The sequence below is a fragment of the Zosterops lateralis genome (genome assembly GCF_965231275.1).
Source record: "Zosterops lateralis genome assembly, chromosome: 1".
NCBI classification, from domain to species: Eukaryota; Metazoa; Chordata; class Aves; order Passeriformes; family Zosteropidae; genus Zosterops; species Zosterops lateralis.
In genome coordinates this window covers 19,379,788-19,399,464 of record NC_139762.1, presented here as the reverse complement: position 1 = coordinate 19,399,464, position 19,677 = coordinate 19,379,788, and the positions used below count along the sequence as shown (strand labels likewise).

General features: G+C 41.9%; 1 protein-coding gene across 1 annotated transcript in view; it reads left to right on the top strand.

Annotated features, from left to right (window-relative positions):
* Nucleotides 1-2,355: 2,355 nt before the first annotated feature.
* Nucleotides 2,356-19,677, top strand: part of SPAG6 (sperm associated antigen 6) — a 35,639-nt gene continuing 18,317 nt past the window's right edge. Inside the window, exons 1-4 of the mRNA XM_083855981.1 lie at nucleotides 2,356-2,395; nucleotides 2,478-2,573; nucleotides 12,868-13,034; nucleotides 16,519-16,702. Of these exons, the coding sequence (XP_083712107.1) occupies nucleotides 2,371-2,395; nucleotides 2,478-2,573; nucleotides 12,868-13,034; nucleotides 16,519-16,702 (472 nt within the window). The 5' untranslated portion in view covers nucleotides 2,356-2,370. The remainder of the gene's footprint in view (nucleotides 2,396-2,477; nucleotides 2,574-12,867; nucleotides 13,035-16,518; nucleotides 16,703-19,677) is intronic.

Genomic DNA, 19,677 nt, shown 5'->3' with positions numbered 1-19,677 from the left:
CCATTTGTTTATTTTTTATTTAACTTAAAAACAGAAATAAGTATAAAGAAATGTGTTTAACAGCTGTTCCCTTCTCAAGTACACATGGTGATAATTTCCCAAAATATTTTCTGTGGCAAACGACCTTCTCACCAATCTGATTTTATTTGTCTCCTTTATTTGTAAAGAATCGCACACCGCCTGTTTAATTTTGTTTGCTGAAAGAGATTTTTTCCCACTAAATACTCTTGCAAACACGTAGCTCACTTTAGACCATGATATTCTGTATGTTAGCCCCTCTTTTTTCAGATGAGCAAACACAGACAGGAGTTTTAAAAAATTTAGACGTCTCTCTTACACTTTTCTAAACTTTTAAAAGGCAGCTGAAATACCTTCAGCGTTCCAACTTTAAGGTATGAGACAAAACTTTATATTACCTAGCAGATAATATGTTTGTATAATGTCAGTCGTCTGATTTTGTACATTTACAGCTTTGCAGGACAGATTACCAGCCTATGAAAACTTGAAGCCACGGTGCAATAATGTGTGGCTACAGAAAGCGACATTCTTTATTGACTATTAACTCTGATTTTCTGTTGTGGATGACAATTTTACTTGGACTAGCCTGATCGATAGCAGAGCTAACTATTACCTTCGTTCGCAAGTTTTCTGCGTCTTGGGAATCACCCTCAAGAGATACTGGGGGAGATGTAGAGTCCACTTCTCTTCAGACTCTGATAACACTGATTCCATTTTCCAGTCCCACCGTTTGCATTAGTTGCTATACAGACCTCCAAAGTTGTGTTCACTCGTAGATGCAATCATGTCTTTGCCAACCAGTTATGAAGGGAATTATTCGTAATTAGTCCTTATGGCCGGACACCAAGATGAGAAAAAGGGGAAGGCAGCGCGCAGCTTGTCTACCAGAATGATAGCTGCTGGGGACAAAAAAAAAAAAAAAAAAAAAAAAAAAATTCCCTATGATGGTGCACAGGACTAACCTGTGTCTGTGCCAGGCAGAGGCAGAGGCTGCTGCCGGACCATCCTCCCCGCCGTGCCCTTCCCGCGCTGCTCCGCCTGCCCCGAGAGAGCGGATGCTACTCCCGGGCACCAGCGGCCGGGCGGGGCGGGAGCTGCTGCTGCTGCGCGTCACCTGCGCGGCTGGATGCGCTCGGGCAGATCATTAACTGCGCCGTGTATCGTCTGAGAGAAGCCTCCCCTTCCAGCGGGGCACGGCGCTTCTCCCGCCGCACTCCCCCTGTGGCTGCACCCGCGGGCTCGCCCTGCCCGCCCCGTCCCGCCCCGGCGCCGCCGCGCCCGCGGCCGTGGGCGGAGGGGCCTCCGCGGCGCTGCGCGGGGCAAGTTTATTCCCCGTGAGGCGCAGCCCCCCCGGCGTGTGTCGCGGCGGGGTGAGGTAAAAGCGGAGATCCCCGAAGAGGAATTGCGTCGGTGATGAGAGAGGAAAGAAAAAACTAAAATCAAAGGACCCACTTCCCGAAGAATAAAGGCGCGGCGGGGGAGAGCAGCTTCGAGCTGCCCTTATTTTTCTTTTAATTTTTTTCCCCCTCAGATCCTTGGAGGGGAAGGATCCCGCGGGGGGAAGCGGGTGCCAGGCAGGTGGGCCCCCGAGGACCTGCCGGGAGATGCGCTGGATCTCACCAGAGCGGCGGCTCTCCCCGTCCGCCCATCCAGCCCTCGGCAAGAGCGGGACAAGGGAGGCGCCCCCGAGGAGCAGCGCGTCCCCCCGAGTCGCACGGCGGGGCGGCCGCGGCGCCGCTCCCAAGTGCCGGCAGCGGCGGGGCGGCCCCGGGCCGGTGGGCCCACGTCTCCCCGCCAGCCCCCGCTGCGCGGAACTCGGCGGCGCCCGAGGCTGCGGCCCGGACACGTCCCGGGGCTGAGCCCGGCCCCGTCCCGCGGGCCCTGCGCGCTCCCCGCCCGGCCCCGTCCCTCCCCGGCGCTCCCGAGAGCAGCAGCTCCCTGCCGGTGCGAGGTGAGGGCGGGCACTCGCTGTACGCGTTTTCATGTCACGTCGTGTTGATACACCCGCACAGGTGCCGCGCTGTGCATGTGCCACAGACGTGACACGGCGGCGCTCCCCTCGCCCCGGCCAAGCCCTGCAGGTGCCGACACCCGCACCTCTACGGCGGGGAGCCCGTGACACAGTGACACAGGCGTGCGGCCCGCCGCCAGCCGGGCCCGGCCCGCCCCGTCCCCTCCCGTCCCGAGCGCGGCGCGCGGAGCCCCGCGTGCGGAGCGGGACCGGGCGCGGCGGGCGGTGCGATGACGTCACGGCCGAGGCCCCGCCCCCCGGCTCGGCTTCCGCCCGGTTGCCGGGGAGACGCGTCCACAGCGCGGAAATCCCCGCGGGCGCGGAGCCCGCCCGGCGCCGCCATGAGCCAGCGGCAGGTCCTGCAAGGTAGGCTGGGCCGGGCCGGGGCCGGGGCGGCGGGGCCGGCGCGGCGCTCGCCCTCCCGCTGACCCGGCGCTGCCGCCCGCAGTGTTCGAGCAGTACCAGCGCTCCCGGTCGCAGTTCGCGCAGGCGGTGGCCGACCTCGCCGCCCGCCCGCAGACCATCGACGCTCTCCGGACCGCAGGTACGCGGGGAACGGCGGGGCCGGGCCGTGCGCGCCCGCGGGGTTTGCGCGCTCCGGGCCGGGGACAGCGCGGGGGCGTCGCGGCCTTTCCCTGGTTTTTGGGGTTTTTAAAAAATCTCCCTCCCCCTCGTTGGGCGCTCAGTTTCCGGAGATTTTTTCCCAGCAGGATCTGGCCCTGGCCCCGCTTGCCGGGTCCCCTCGGTGCGGCGGGACAGTCAGTGCGCGGGGCGGCTGCGGGGGGATGTCCCCCCTGAGACCTCCGCTCCATTGCAAGGAAAATTTCTCACTATAACCCTTTTTAAAATTTTCTTCCTCCCGGTTCCGATATAGCTTTCTGTAAACTACAGAATTGGAATTCCCGATGAAACCAGCACAAATTTGCTAAGGAAATTCTTCTTTTAGAATAAACAATTTTTTATACTAGCTTTACAAGTTGTTCCTAAATTCTTTCTGAGCAGATTGGCTCAGTTTAGGAGGGATTTGCTTTTGTTATATTGCTGTCATGGGATGTCGTGAAGCAAACGGAACATTTTCAGCAAGAGGAGCTGCGGGAGCACTCGTACAGCTGTTGTGCTGCCGGCATCTGGCAGACCCACTCCGCCCGGCCAAAGTCACTGGGCTTAAAAGAGGAACAAGAAGTGCCTGGTAATCGATTACCTGAATGACAGTTCGAAAATGTGCTATAGATCAGTGGTTGATTTGCCATGTGGTATTCATGAATTGATTATGTTTTGGTGTGTCTAGATTTTGTCTTTAGTACTTGTTTCCTAGATCTAATAAAGCTATCAGTTTTTTCTTAAATACAACAACATCTAACAAGCAAATGGAAAAGAAAACCAATGGTGTTAATGATTGCATTTTTCTGTTATTGTATTTAAAAAAGTTTATTAAAACTGCTTCATTAAAAAAATCTATCACTTAATTTCTTATTAAGGAAACATTTCCTTTCATTATAGGAGTGACATGTTCACACCAGGCCTTTTGTATTACCTTGCTGCGGCTCTTAAGTTTTTTGTTTTGTTTTCCATCTTTTGATGAGTTAATGCCACTGCTGTCAGTTTTACAAGTGATCTCTGTTTGCCAAAGGGACATCTTTGCTATAGGAATAATTTATGCCTTATCTCTATGAAGAGGTCCCTCTCTCTCCTTTTACAGTCCTGGTTTTAGCAGCTCTCAGAGAGAGATTTCAGATAGGCAGGCTTCTCACAGCTCACCATTTAAAAAATGCAGAAAGTTTCTATTTTAAGAAATATTTTAAGCAATCAAAGTGCTAAGCTAACTTTAATTGCATTGTATTTCTTTTTAAAATGACTATTTTGATGTAATCTGGCTGGTAACTTTACCTCAGAACTGATTTGTTGCCTGTGCTGAACAAATAATAGGTCCAGAGGCCTGAAACTTTATTCTGCCCACAGCTGGTGTTGGTCTGAAAGATAAATTTGCAGGGATCAGGCTCTGGGTGGTAATGTGGAAACGTGCATTTGTGTAGATTATCCTACTTGGCTGTTTCTGGTCATGAGCTGCTTTTCCACAAACTTTAGTTTTTCAGATGCTGGACAAGAGGAGTACGTCTGCAAACATGGCTGTTACAATGTATTTGTATGGCCCACAAATATTTTACCATCTTTCCAACCCGGGTCTTTAAAAATACTTTGTAGTTATATAATTGCAATGACAGCTGTTCATTTTGGCCTTTTCTGGATGTGTTAGATACAAGTTTTAAAACCTCCTCCTAAATTATATGTGATTAAGTGTTTTTCTTTAAAAGCTCCCATCAAGTAAAATTGGTCCTTTTAATAAAACAAATATTTTGGGACATTGCTGTCTAGCATATAACTGGTGTGCCTTTTATGGTCTTAATCTAGTGAGTGCTGGAGCAATGATTTAAGGAAGATGCCTCTCTATGTGTGTATCTCTGTATAAATCTGTATTTAAAAGGGTTTGGGGCTTGTTTCTTACTCTGGTGAGTAAGAATTCTAGCCATCCCTTATGGAGATCACTGTTTTAAGAAGATGAGAAAAGTCTTTGCCTGCTGTCATTTCACATTAGCTATAGGAGTCAGGGGCACCTTGCAGGGTTCTTTTGCTGAATCTCAAAAGTTGTCAGGGTTTAGTATCTTCCTTGCAAAAGCAGAAGGCAAGGTTACAGTGATTTGAATTTGAACAAAATTAAATCCTTAAAATGTACTGTCAGGTACTCTTGTGTTAATGGCTTCAGTTTATATTCCTGGAATAAGAATGAAAGATGAGTGCTCAAGGAATAAAGCCTGTGATCCCATTTTAGAAGTCCTTTTGATAAATAGCTAACATCTTCTAAGGAAAATAAATACCAGTTTGAGACCTTATTCTTTGTGGTGGTGTCTCTGAACACCATGTTAACATCATGAAAGATGGAAGTGTTGGAAAAGTAATTCTTTACTACCCTCTAAGCCCTGCTTCTGTGGTGTTAAACCAGGTACAAGCAATGGTCTTGTTGCACATTTGGAGCCTGCAGTCTGGAGGGGAGCAAGCAGCCAGGATCAGAGGCACGAGTTCCTTATGCTGCCTTGACTGTTGAGAAACCTTAAGGTACCATTATTTTGGAGATTCCTATGAAGGACCTGTAAGAAAAACTGTTGGGAAGCTGAAAAGAAGGTCAGAGAGGGCCAACAGGAAGCCTACCTTTCCTTAGGGCATCTGTTTTCTGAAACTTCTATATGTCATCAAGTTCTGGAGCTGCTTTTCCCACTGGGCAGAAATCTCAAAGATGTTTTAACCAGGGAACTGGAATCTGGCCACATTTGCATGGCACTGGTTCTTTCCTGGTCAAGAATGTCCTGGGGTGTTAGTGCCTGGGAGCTTAGCAGCTTTCTGGTGGCAAGAAAGTGCAAGGAATGATCAGAGAGGTTCTTTTGTTGGAACTCATTCCTGTGTGTTTTTTAACTCTCTGATTTGCTTTGATAAAGTTGTTCCCTTTGATTAAATACTGCCATGAATAATTGCAGAATTTGTCATTTGAATGTTTAATTGGTTGAAACTTTGGGAGAAAAGTCTGCTCCAAGATTCCTAAACCTTTTCCATTTAGTAAATATACATGAAACAATTACAGGCATTTTATCAAATCTTGTTTCTTGAGGGCTGCTTACTAATGGGAGAAGCTACTTCGATAGTAACAACTTTAAATATAAATCTATTAATTTGGCAGCTACTGCTTATGAAGTTTAGTACTGGAATGCATTATTCAGCTCCACTCCTCCTCATCCTTCCAAAATTTTAAATCCCAGAAAAAGGCTATTTGCAGTTGTAATGGCAGATGAACTTGAGCACTCATTCTTGCACTGAGATTTGGGCAGCTGTCTATCTTTTAGAAGAGCTAGGTGAAAATCTGAACAGCTTCCAGTATGTTTACAATAGTGGTAGTCACTGAGGGTCTAATTCTTCGTGTTTTTTTTTCCTTGTGAAGTGCAGTGCTCTATAAATAAACAACCCCTTGGAAACTGCGTTTTGTTTTGATTTTTTTAGAGGCATTTACAATTCAGGATGAATACATGTATCAGAATAATTACTTCTGCCTATTAGTTTTTGATTGATTATTTGATTAGTTTTTATTTATTTATCTTGCATTAGAACATATGGTGATGAGAATGCTGCTTTTAATATGTGAGTTATTTAAGGCTATCATTGTGATTAATAAACAGTTTAGTCTTGCTGCTTTGACTTTAAAGATATTACAAGATCAGGTCTTTAACCCTTTTCTAGGGGTTAATCACATTCTTAAGCATAATGGCCACAGAAGTCACTGGGAAAGCTGAGTATGGAACATGGAAAACCAGATCTGTGTGGTGCTGGGGCCCTGCACACCTGGCTTCCCTTCACATTGCTGCTGGGGTATTTTTATCATTTTGGGCAGATAACTTCAACTGCTGTTCCTCTGCCTTGCTGACTTGCTGGCCAGTCTGCATGGTTCCAGGAAAGTTCTAAAATGTCGCTGTAAAAGAAGATCCTCTCCCAGTGGATCTCTTCCAGCTGTTTTCCCACTCCATCACCCGCAGCCCTGAGCCCAGCTCTCCCTTCCATTGTGCCTGGTATCAAGCTGCTTATCAGGCCTAATACTCCGGTCCAGAGCCCTCTCCTCTGCTTTTACCTGTGTGCTTTTTCTTCTGCACCTGTTCCACACAACCCATGTTGGCAAGAGGCTAAAGCCTGGAGGCAGGGCTTACCTCAATCACACTAGGGCTCCACCACCAGCCCTTGTGGCACAGCAGACTTTCCCCTATTTAGTGGTCTGTTTTTCTGTAGTTAAAGGGTGATAAGGGTGATGTCATCAGTGTTCTTTCCTGGCTCCAGACCTATTCCACTGGTGACAGGTTTTAAAAACTATATTTCTGAATCTCTGGATTGGTTTTAGGAGCCTTTATTTTTAAGAAAACGCTGTTGAAGTTGATTTCCCTCCTCCAATTATGTTGAATCTTTTTGTCCATGCTTTTCTCAACTTTTTGTTCTGATGTATGTGTTTTAAATGTATCATTTTTGGATGTGACAGTTGGACACTTGGTCCTGTGTAATCAGAACCAGACCCTAGGAAGGGATTTTAGGATATGGTTCCATATTTTAAATAATATTAAAGAATATGGTTTGATAGCACTGTGCTTAATAGAAAGCATTTGGAGGGAGCATTTGGATCTTGCAGGTGGATATGCATGGACAGACTCCTGTGCCCCCAAGTAGCCAGTTTAAACACTGGAGTTTATGTACCTTTTGTAAAGTATGCACACAGCTTCATGTGGTAGTGTTTTTTTGTTTTGTTTTGTTTTGTTGTTGTTTTGTTGCTGTTTGGTTGGTTTGGTTTTGTGTTTTCTAAAAAATATTTTTATTTTGAGTTAGAAGCTTTACTGAGCTTTAGCAGTAGGAGAAGTGGGAGCGGATTATGCAATGTGGCAGAAAAGACAAAAGGTACAAAAGGTTGTATTTGCAGTTGTAGTAGATCAGGTGTGGAGAGTGGCTTTCCCAAAGGCTTGATGACATTGTGGTGCCTGATGAAGGGAAGAAGGAGGCTGCTTTAAGGAAAGTACAAGAGACATGACAGAGAAGGAGAAAATAAATGCAGCTGAAGCTGGAGGATTGGCTTTTTCTGTAACTCAGTCAAGTGAAACCTCAACTGTTCCAGCATACCTCCTCTTCTCAGTCTCCTGGCCTGTCTGGAGATTCACAAGTAAGATGTCAAACCCAGAATTTTTAGGAATTTCAGTCTCATCTTAACAAGTGGACATTAAAAAGAAGCAGCGCCTTGTGACCACCTTGCTTTTGGTGCGTCTGTGCACAATTGCATGGTGGCCACTAACAGCCTTGTAAGGGGTATTTTCAGAAATTTGTCTTCTTGTAACAGGATTAGTTCTGCTTCATTAATGCAGAAACAGGGTCTGGCATATAAGGAGGAGAAACTTACTGTTCCTCGATCCTTCAGGAATCTTCAGTGATACTGTCAAACTGAATCTGCATTACGTCCCACACCATCTGGTAGTTGCTGTATGAATTACTTGATCAGCCAGAGTCTCTGTTACCAAACTGTATTTATGTTCCCTTTGATCTCTGAAGGATGGCAGTTGTGCTGGGCATGGAACTGTCGCAGTGAGGAGTCCTTCCTCATGACGAGTCACACTTGAGGAGTGTGTACTTGAGACTTGCATGCTCTGCTGTCTCTGGAACAGGCTGTGTTAAGACAACTGAGTGTGAAAATTCTCTCTCACTGCTCCTCTGGAAAATTTGTTTTAAGTAGGGGGATTTAAAACCTACTGCAATGCAGCTCCTAGAAAAGGGTAGTTGAAGATAGGGTGTTGGGGTGAGGCAGAATTAAATTTCCATTTTATTTCCGTGTCAAGTCAGCTGAATTTGACATGAGGAGCTCTGAAAAAATCAAGCTGATATGATGGTTAACGTTAGCTCAGTGAACATTCTAAATGTAACAGATAGTGCACAAAAATGAGAAGACATTATCTTGGTCCAAAGCATAAATTAGAAAGACAGCATCTTCAAGACAAGAGTGTGTCCAGAGACAACAGTAGTGTAGAATGACTTTTTTTCACATTTTAAAATAGAAATTCTTTTTCCTTTAAGGAAGGAAGATAAGGTAGGAGTAGTCATCTTCAGACACAGAAATGGAAAGAATTTCCAGTGTAGTGATGTTTCTCTGATTTGTGACTAGTCAAGTTTGACAAGGATTTGATGGATATGGGAGGAGGGTAGAAATACTTTGCATGAATTCCAGGTTGTTTTCTCAAAAAAAATCGAAATGGCCAAAGATTGCTGTCTCTAGAACAGCAGCTGCTTCTTTGCTACAGAAACTTAGAATGAAAACATTGGAACCTGCTGCTTCCCTGAGTGTTTTTTTGTTTGTTTGTTTTCCAGATAGGCAGCAGCCAGCATTTGCTTGCTAAAAGAAAGTGCATCAGGCCTGTATGTAACAGTTCCACTTGAGAAGTGTGTGTTAAGAGTGATTCAGCTTCTAAAGTGTGTCATTCTTTGAAGCAAATTTGAGTGGGAAACTGAGGATAGAAAGGGGAATCATTCCTTGCTCAATGTCAGTCAAGGTTCTGTGATGCAAGAGAGAATATTTGGCAGTAATTCTCTGTTACTCAGTTCCTGAGTGCTAGTGGGAACTCTTCCAAAATAAATCTAGTCCAATAGTCTAAACTCCTTATTTTGTAGTTTACTTTCTGTGTGGTTGCTTTTGAATTAGAGTTAATGAATTTCCTACTTCTGTCACAACAGTCTTATTTAGAAGAAGACCAAAGGGTTCTAAAGTTTTCAGCAACGAGACACGGCTACTCCATGATCTGTCTGGCCCTGTTCACTTGAGTAAATGGTCAAGATAAAAGGAAGTTGTTGGAAGGTTCTTGCCTATTTTACTACTCTAAATAATGTTAAATGCATTTGAATTTAATTAAAAATGCTGATAGGAATCCTGGCTTGGACCTCCTTGGAGGAGTAGACTGCTGTAAACAGGATAGATGAAAGGAAGAGATCAAATACAGGAGGTCACCAAATACAGCTGTCTCTGGAACAAAGAGCTGGGTTGGGCCCAGTGCAGGAAAGCCTCATCCTGTGTCAGGCACATCTGTCCTTTACAGCACTATGTTCAAATGCCATAGAATAAAAAGTTGGATATCTTGGCCTTCCTATAGGTGTTTTAGTGGAGACTGTAGAATCTCTGCGTAGCTGTTTCCACACTCTCAGAATTAATTATTTTCTTCTAAGTGCTGTAAAGAAAGAATTACTAGGTTTGCTGAAGGTACAAAAATGAAGATACAAAAATTATGACAATGGTGAAAACTCCTCAAGCAGTTGGTCTTGCAGAGTAATTGGAGGTGATGGAAAGCATCTTGACACAGAGCAAAAAAGTGGTTTTAAGAGAAGGTGGAAAGTAGAGGTAAAAGCTTTTAATTATGTTCTATGCACAGGCATGGTCTAGGCATAGAACATATAAATACTTCTCAATGCTCAGTTAATTTGATGTGGATATAAGGCTTGTATAGAACCAGGAATTTTTTTTCTTTGTCTTGTTTCTCCAAAACTCATTCCATTATAATTATTTGTCTACTGTCTCTTCTTACATTCAAACATTTTAGGAAAATACAGTCTCCTTGAGGACCAGCACAATTGCCATTATTTCTAAACCTGTTTTTTATTCCTAACCCTTTTGTAACATTTTGTGTCCTTTCTTCAAACAGTAACTCCCATTTCATTTTTCATCTCTTTCCTCACTATAAGTTTTACCAGCTAAAGTAATTCACAGTAGAACATTTTGTGCTGATTCTTGAATGTCATCACTAAACTTTGCATGGTTTATACTTTCATGAAATGAAACGCATTGGTTGTGGGGAGGGATGCTGCTTGGAAGCATTTTCAGATTGAAGGCTTTTTAGGCTGTTCCAAAAGTGAAACTTGTATCAGCTAATCTTGAAAATACAAAATATATAAATCTCACATTTGGAACAAGTCAAAGCATATATGTATGTAAACCTTATTAAACATGGTTTTACATTTTGCAGTGCCTAGGTATGTCATAAAGGTCAGAAATGTGTCATGTGGTCTGGACCTAGCTCCTGAAGTGATTCTAGTCTCTCTAAATTTCACTGGATTTGAGGTCATCAGAATTGAACTGTCAGACACATCCTGGTTTAATGTCCCAGCCATCAGGCTCTTGGCTTTTTTAGGGTCAGGGCACTGCATGCTGAAGTGTTCCTTTCCCTCTCCCCCAGCCACTTTGGCAGACTCTTTTACATCAGCAAAACTTTTTCCCCCTTTCTTTTTTGCTTTTCTATTTATTAAATCATCTTGTTTTCATATTATCTCTAGTCAAGTAATACCTGTACAGTGAATAAAAGTGAACTACTTTTAATTGTTCCTGCTTCACTGAAACACCTTCAATGTAGGTCATAAGAACAGTGTGAGGTCCCCTTAGGAATTTCAGTAGCTGTTTGACCATGGAACTGATGTTAGAGGGAAGGACAAGAAAATACCTTCCCACAGAGGGTATAGATGACTGGCTAGAAGAAGCTGTTCTTCTCATGACAGTGCAGCTTTTGTCTAGAGTATTGACCTTCTTAGAAATTTGTTAGTGGACAGCATGGCCTCCATGGTTAGTTTTTTGTGTCCTCCTTCCCAGTCCCTTCAGAGCCGTGTATAGATGATTTGGCTGTTTTCTTCTTGCTGGGAGCAATTTGATTTTGGTGTAAAATAAAGGTGAGAATTTTACTGCTGCTCTACTTACTTTTTTTTTCTTTTTTGGGCAAGAAGTATGCTACAGGTATATCTTGTTATAGCCTCCATCCCTTGGGCCTGTTCCTTGCTTTGAGGTCCTCAGCTTTTCCTTGTCATGGAGTACCTGTTGAACACCTGGATGTTTGTTGATTGCCATTAGGCAGCGATCCCCCTGTTGTGGCACTGTCACACCAAAAGGCCTTTGTTCAGTGCTAATAACCATATGAGCCCTTGAGAAGGCAAGTCTTGCTTTCTTTCACTGTTGCTCCACTAAATCTTTATATTTGTAAAAAAAAAATAATGGAAAGGACTGAGAGAGCTGATAGAAGATCCCTGTAGCTCTCAGTGTTTGTTGTCCTGTTGTAACGCCTCTCCATTTTCAGAGACCTCTGCTTCTGGATAAGGTATAAAGCTTCAAAATGTTAATTCATGGAGCTGGCTGCTACAGGACAGCACATTTGAAGGATCACAATACAAGTAATTTTCTCATCCCAGACCTTATGAATCACATTCTTTATATAACCATTTGGATCTCATTTCTATCCCTACTGAAGAGTCTTAGTTTAACAGGAAGAGCTTCCACATACAGATTGGTCATCTTTGATCATCCCTGTTCCCTTTCACTGAATCTTTTTCAATTCCACTCTGGTGGAGAGTATTAAATGAAGGATAGTGATGACCCCTGCTTTAGCCTCTACCCCTTTCCAAATAATCCTAAGCACTCTGTATACTTCTGCAGGTAAATTTTCTTCTCTACTACTGAGCAAGAGCTGGGATCTCTATCAAACTGTGTGTTCTAACATCAAGATTTTTCTCCTGATTGGTAGTAACCTGTTTGGGGTCCATCACTGCATACGTGAGGTTGGAGTTGGGTTCCCTGCTTGAGCTCCATTTCACTTGCTATTTGTTATCCAGTCATTCAGTCTGTGGTTTCTTAGAGTTTTCTTTGCTGCTGCTTTCACATTTTTTATGCTTAGCTGATACACTGTGAACTCACCAGTGAAAACGCATCATAAATAATAAAATGATAAGAAAATCTACAACTCTTCTATCAGGAGTGTAATGTGTTATGGATATTGGTCTTCAAATCAGTCATTACTTACAACAGATGAAATATAATTTGGTGTCATTCAATGTAGAGGTTCTGCTGGCATGATGAATGAGGGACATGCCAATGTCTTCTCACCAGAATTTCCAGATAGAGTTTCCCGTGCACATGGTAGCACATGCATTTTATGTGTGTTTGAATATAACTAATTTTCTGGTGTAAACTTGAATATGTTTACATAGTTTATAGATATTTAAATTCACTTTATTTCTACATATGACTTTTTTCATATTTCAGAATTGTTTTGTACCTATGAAAAGTGGGCAGAAATATTGCTATACATCAGCAGTGGTATCCAAGTGCCAACTTCATTACAGTGGAACACCTGGATTTCCTACGTGTTCTTGTTACCTGGAAGAGTAATTTAATTGGTTTTTATGAGTAAAGGCAAATATTTAGAAAAACTTCTGCTTACCAAATTGGCTTTTGTCTTCTTGCTGCAACTTAGGTGTAGTGTGTTTGCTGAGACCTCTTCTGCTGGATGTCGTCCCAAGTATTCGACAGACCACTGCCTTGGCTCTTGGGAGACTTGCTGATTATGACATGGAGATGGCAGAGGCAATCGTGAAGGCAGGCATTCTTCCACAGCTCATATGTTCATTGCCTGAGGAGAATGTAAGACATGATTGTTCTCTTAAATAATATTTTCTTTAACTATTATACAGGGAAAGGGAAATCTTTCTGTATCAGCATCTGCTGTTATTCTAATAGGACATTAAATGTTTTGAAGTCAGAGCAGCATGTATGTTTGAACCCCTGAGAGATCACTGTGTATTGTATGCCTAAGTCTGACTTCAAATAAGCTTGACTTTAAAATATTGTATTACCATTTAATGCACTGTAGGAGATACATTCATTGCACCGTAACGTTTTTAAAATGTTGAGTGATGCTTTGTAAAAGGTCCCTCTTCAAAAAGGAGACAGTATGGAAGCTGTGGTGATAATTGACTAGGTTTTGTCCATAATACCAGATACGTGTAAAACACATATAAAATCTCTGAGCTTGTGTAATGAAGTACTTTATATCTCCAAACAAAGGTCTTTGAAAATCTGTAGCATGAGAAATAACAAACCTCTGACACAGGAAAATACCTGGAAAGGTTTTCATCTTCGTATTTGTCAAAACTAAAAAAGTACAGTCACAATTGCAATGCAAGTAAATCTGTTGGTCTCTTTCACTCCCTTCCTCACGTTTTTCTCAAGTGTCTTTCAACTTTGATTCTTCGAATGATGCTAACCTAGATTAACAGAAATATTTTCAAGTAAGGTTCCTAACAGCTGGAAACTGACAGCCGAAGGTTAAGTGCAGTGATATCACAACCATACTTATGTTGCAGATTTGATTTAAGAAAAGTAGGTTTTCAATGGAAATATAATTTGGAAAACCATGTATTTTTTATTTTCAATCTTTTGAGGAAAACAAAGATGTAAATGTACTCATTGCATACTTTTTGTGCATATAGAATCATTGCCTCTACAATTAAAATTGGAAAAGAAAATGCTAAAGAAAAACTTTAATGGCAAGATGCTGGTATAGTATGAAGACAATGTAAAGATTTTAATTAGACAAGGTTATAAGCATTTTGGTTATTTTATTTCTATTTTTAAGGGAAGATATAGAACAAAACTCTACCCACTGTTGGTTTGGAAACTACCTCCTGCTACAACTTGAAACCCTCACTAAATTAGCACAAGTACCTTGAGATAGAGTAATTAGGGGAAGAAAAGTGAGACTTGTGTGAGGTCATGGAAAGCCTGCTATGCCTTGGTGACTGTGGGCAAGTGAAGGAGACTCATCCTGTTCATGCAGAGTTTAGCAAGCAGACGGTTTGTCACTTCCCACAGGCAAAAACCCCTTTTCTGTTCCACTCACTTTTAGTGTATCAACATCTGTATTTAAGAATGAGATTCTTTGGGCACACAATGAATACTATTTCTACTGATTTATGGGGAACAGTCACAGGGTAACACCCAGATCAATGTTTTATCAATTAAATGGAGTAGAATTCAGTTTTATAGCTATGCCTGTGAATATGGTTTGTTTGTAAAGAATATGTTTTGAATAATGAAAACAAAGAAGTGTTTTTCTTTGCCAGGAGCATAATTAATTAACAGAAACAACATACCCATATTTGTACAGACATAGATTTATGTAAACAAATATGGCTTCATCGAGTTCAGCAAAGCTTTCAGTAACTTAGATTATCTAGGGATTTGACCATTTGTCTGTACTGTTTCCCTTAACTTCTGTTCCCCCTAAATGAGGTTTAATGCTTTGCTTGTAAATTATGTTTAATGTACCTGCTTGTAGGCCTTAACTTAGAAAACTGGATTTTTGACATAAAGGAATTATATCAATACTGGTAAACTAAGGAAGGGGTAAGGGCGTGTGGTGGAGCACTGAAAGATAACTGTGCTCATTAATCAGTAGCATGGTCTCTGATGTGGTTTTAGCTAATACCAGCCATCAAATTACTCAACAATGCTTACACATGGTTTAAGGGATATCACAAGGCAGAAACAGTTTCCAGTTGCATAGATGAGGCCATTGTGCTTTGAGGAAAGAGGAGTTTAGATGGATGGATATGTTATGCTCTGTCACCTTCCTTTAAGGCCAGGGAGTAGCCCTGGGTACATTTTATTTCCTGGGTGCATTTTATTTTATTTTATTTGATAGTCCATTTACAAAATTTTATTTCCTGGGAGGCCATTGCAGGTACTGTTTTGTTGCCATATCTTAGTGCTTTAGATCAGGCTGTGAAGGTGTTTGGGTACCTTACAGGATGCACAAAAGCACTCACGTGGTTCTTTGTTATTCTGGACTTGATCCAGAAGGGATGTGGGCTTTGCATTGTTTAAATTGTGGGTACCTTGACAGTAGGACTAGCACTGTGAAGTGCCCAGGCTCCCTGTGCAGAGCAGGGGAGAATCAAGCATCTTGGGATGAGATCAAAGCCAGCTGGCATACGGAGAGAGAGCCCTCTAGAGCTTGTCCATAGGGATCATCTGTCAATGCCCGGGCTGGAGGCTATACTCCAGACACATAGACGTAGCAGCAGGTTACTTGTGTCCCCACGAATCTTGCCTTTCATGAGGGAAGGGAACTTACTTTCTCACAACATGGTTTTCTCTGGCCAGAGTACTTCAGCTGGGCTCTGGATTTTGGAAATGTAAGGCAGTAGAAGAAACTTAATCTTCAACTTCCATATCCTAATGGTGATTATAAAACTGCAGGAGGAGAACGAAATGTGACTTTTTGAGGGAAGACTGTCCTTTTAGAAGAAATCACTGCTGCAGTTTATGTGAGAACCCCATGCTGTGTGCAGTGCCATGCATTATATATACATAATGAAAACATTATTTGGTCCATCACTGAGAGAGGTGGGCAGAATTAAAGGAAGAGTTTAGACTTTGCATGCTCTTATGACAAAAGGGCCAGGGTGCTTAGTCCTGTTCAAAGTGAGCTTTTTCTGGAGTAAAATTGCAGGCTGCATGGTCAAAACAGAGGATTATTCAGTATTGGATGTTGGTGGGATGGGTTTTCAGTATCCTTGCTGTGGATTTTAGGCAGTATTTAGGCATTTCAGCATTCAGATCCTAAACTCTTTCATTAGATCTAATTCTCTCTGTGTCTGTTCCCTATTTGCAAATTTCAGTAGTGTTTTCTCATAGAAATGTTGTGAGGGTATCTATTTTAGAAAGTGTACAACCTGGCAAGTGTTACGGATGGGTAGAATTATTTTAGGAGCTTGCCCTGCATAACCTGTGTAATCTGGTTAAATATGTTGAGTTTTTGTTTTTGCAGCTCCTCTTGTTCATTATTCACTTAAACAGAACTACCTAGACTACTGTCTTTTTCCCTTGTCCCCTTAGCTCTCTTTAGTTTTTTCTGTTTGTTTATGCACTTGCTGCAGGTTTTATGTCATGAACTGTCCCAAAGAACCGTAGGTTCATTGTGTGTGTGATGTCTAGTGGTCCTGATTTGGATCTGTATGGGATATTGCTGCTACTAAAAACGTCTAATTTAGGCATGTCTGTACTACATTATGCTTTGAACTTCTAATGTTAGTGAATGTTTGTTTGTTTCTGATTTGTCTAGCGTTACTACAAGAAAACAGCTGCATTTGTGCTAAGAGCAATTGCTAAACATTCTCCACAACTAGCTCAGGCAGTAGTTCAGTGTGGAGCACTGGAAATGCTGGTGATTTGCTTGGAAGATTTTGACCCTGGAGTCAAAGAAGGTGCATCTTGGGCATTAGGGTATATTGCCCGACACAGTCCAGGTAACAAGTCTCATGTGTGTAATCTTTTAGCTTAATATTATGTGATAATAATAATAAATTGTGTTATTTTGGTAAATAGAACAAGATGCTTTTTCTTCTCCACTGTTACAAATTTTAAACTGGGATAAAACCCTAGTGTAACTGTACTATTCCGACAATGCTATACCTTTTTGTGGGAAACTGGCATACCTGACACCAGCAGTGGCCAGTTATGAGAGATGCTTTAAGAGACGTGTTTGGCTTGTGGCCAGAAAAGGACACTGCTTTATTCCTCTTCATGAAGAGATTTCTGAATCTTTATATATTGTGTAGGTGTTACTGCAGAACCAGATTTCTTTTGTTTGACAGTAGTTCTTCTTTTATATACATAGTTGAATGGAGAAGCCTTGGGAGAAGCAAGTTTCATTCAGCTTACAGTAGTGTTTGCAGGATAAATAGGCCAGATTTATTGCAGTATGTTATCATTAGCCAGCGGACCACACTACTCGCTGAGAGTCAGGAATAGATCCTAGGAATCCAATATTGAGCGGTTCACTGCTGTCTCACAGGCAGTTGTATAACTCACTGGTGGTGTCATGTTCCTATTTAAAAGCTGATCCACGTGGTTGATAGTTCTTTTACCAGCTATTTATATAGTTCAAGTAAAAGTTTAGACTGTGAATGAAAGAACTGAGGGAAGAAACTGCTGGCTGGAAGGAGTGGGAGAAACTGTTAGTGTTTGTATTGTTCAAAGTTAAACTAATTTTAGGATCATAACATTAATTCCTGGTTTTATATTTGGTTTTGGCTCTAAAATGTACATAGACTGATTTTGGAAGTGATTTTCTTTGTTTTTTAATCAATACAGAATGTTGGACTGCAGAAGGATTCTCCCTTCCCACTTAGAGGGTTAGCTTACTGGGACAGTCTCCAAAGTTGTTAGCACCTTTCTAACAGACTGTGTTTTCTGGGGAACAAATTAATTCTTGGCACACCTCCCTGGTAATGATCTTTTATCATTTGGTCATCAGGATTGAATTCCACCCTTGGTGGAAAATAATTGTTCCTTCCATCTGAAAGACATTTATTCAAATATCAAAAGCGTTCATTTGTATAAATGTGTGTAGCATGTGTGTGTGTGTGTCCATGTTACTCTTAACATAAACATTTCTGCAGTTTTGTTATGTCACTAAATCAATATTGACTCACTTCAATTGCCCTTCATGCTATTCACTGCATGAATGCTGGCTGAGCTTTAGTGTGATCCAGTTCACTCTGTGACAGCATTGTCTGCAAAGATGGAGGTGATGTGGGGGTATTGAACACAACAAATTCCTTGTACAAATTTTTATTCCATGGTTATGAATAATTTATTTGCTGATGGTGAATGGGTGCATACCTTATGTCAATTTACAACAACAATAAGAGCAGCATCCTCAGAAATTAGGTTGAAATTGTGAGTGCCACCAAGCTGCAAGCATCGGGACATAGACAGATCACTAGATGTAATCAGTAAAAAACCCCCAAATGCCAACAAAAGCCCACCAAAAGATCCCTGAAAAAACTGACCAGCTACAGCCAATTTAGGGGATTTACCTGCCCCTATAACACAGTCACAGGATGTGTCTAAAATGATTATTGAAAATGAAAGAGTTATATTAAGAAAAGATCACTCTGTGCATCATGTGTTTCTTACACTGCTACAAGCATGCCTTTGCAACATGATATTGTTGGAGATGGGATACAGAGATGGAAAAATGAGATACTGAGACTTTTTCTTATCAATACCTGTTACTGTTCAAGAAACTCTGGATTAGACTGGCATGCTCCTGTTGACAAAACTTGGTGGTTATGATATTCTGTTATTGACTTTCTGTGGACACATAAAGCAGCTTTAAGTTTAAAAATAGAGCGGGGTGTGAAATGGTTTCCCCCAGCCACAAAAGATTTTTCAGTTTCAAAAACTGTTACCATTCTGAACTGGGACAATATTAAGACAAGACTTTTTCTCTCTCCTGAAAAGATTGGGAGGTAGGGAGATTTGCTTGCCCCAACAAGAAAAGTTCAATAATTAGGGCATATCTCTGGGATTAAAGTCTTATTTTAGGCAGAATATGAAGCTCTGTCTTCATGAGTGCAGTCAAAGGCTCCCAGCATTCAGTGATAACTGTTTGCAATGGTGAGGCTCGCTCTGCTTTTAATCAGAAATTGCATCCTGAACCCAGTAAAGCTACTAAGAACAGCAGTGTATGTTCCCATGAAAAGACTTCCACTTTGAGAAACTGAGGCTTCCCACCCCCACCCCGATGAAAACACTCTCTGCTTAGCAAGTTCTATACTGACTTCATACAAAAATCTCTTAAAAAGCAGTTCTTCTGTGAACAGATGTCTCAAGAAGGCCTGTGAGATTTTAGGTCAAGATAAATGTCTCGTGAGGTTTCAAGATACTAGAAATCTTCTCAGGTCAGATTCCAAAATTTAGAGACTGTTCTTGCAGTTCTGCTCTTTCTTTCCCTTTGAGCTGAATTTCAGATACTGATCTTACTCCAAAGTGTACAAAGTAGTGTGCTGTGAGTTTGCCATTCATTATTTCTACTATTTGCTTTTAAAAAGAATGGAAAGTGTTTCAAATACCATTAATACCAGCATGTTCATGAAAAATATTTTGTAACATTTTACTTATACCATATTCAGTTAAAGTGCAATATCGCTTTCTTTGAAGTATGCATATAATTTGTCTTTCCATTTTCTTTGTCTGCATTAAAGGTGTAATTTATTAATTGTCTCGTACTTGCTTCAGTGTATTGTGAATTGGTGGGAAAACAAAAATAAACAACACTGTTTATACCAAAGTGTATTGCAAAGAGCAGAGTTTTGCTCATTTTCTGTCATACAGTGGATCATAACTCAGCTTAGAAGGGACTTCGGGAGATCTCTAGTCCAGCTTCCTGCTTGAAGCAGCATCAGCTACAAGAAGTGATTCTTCAGCTCTTCAG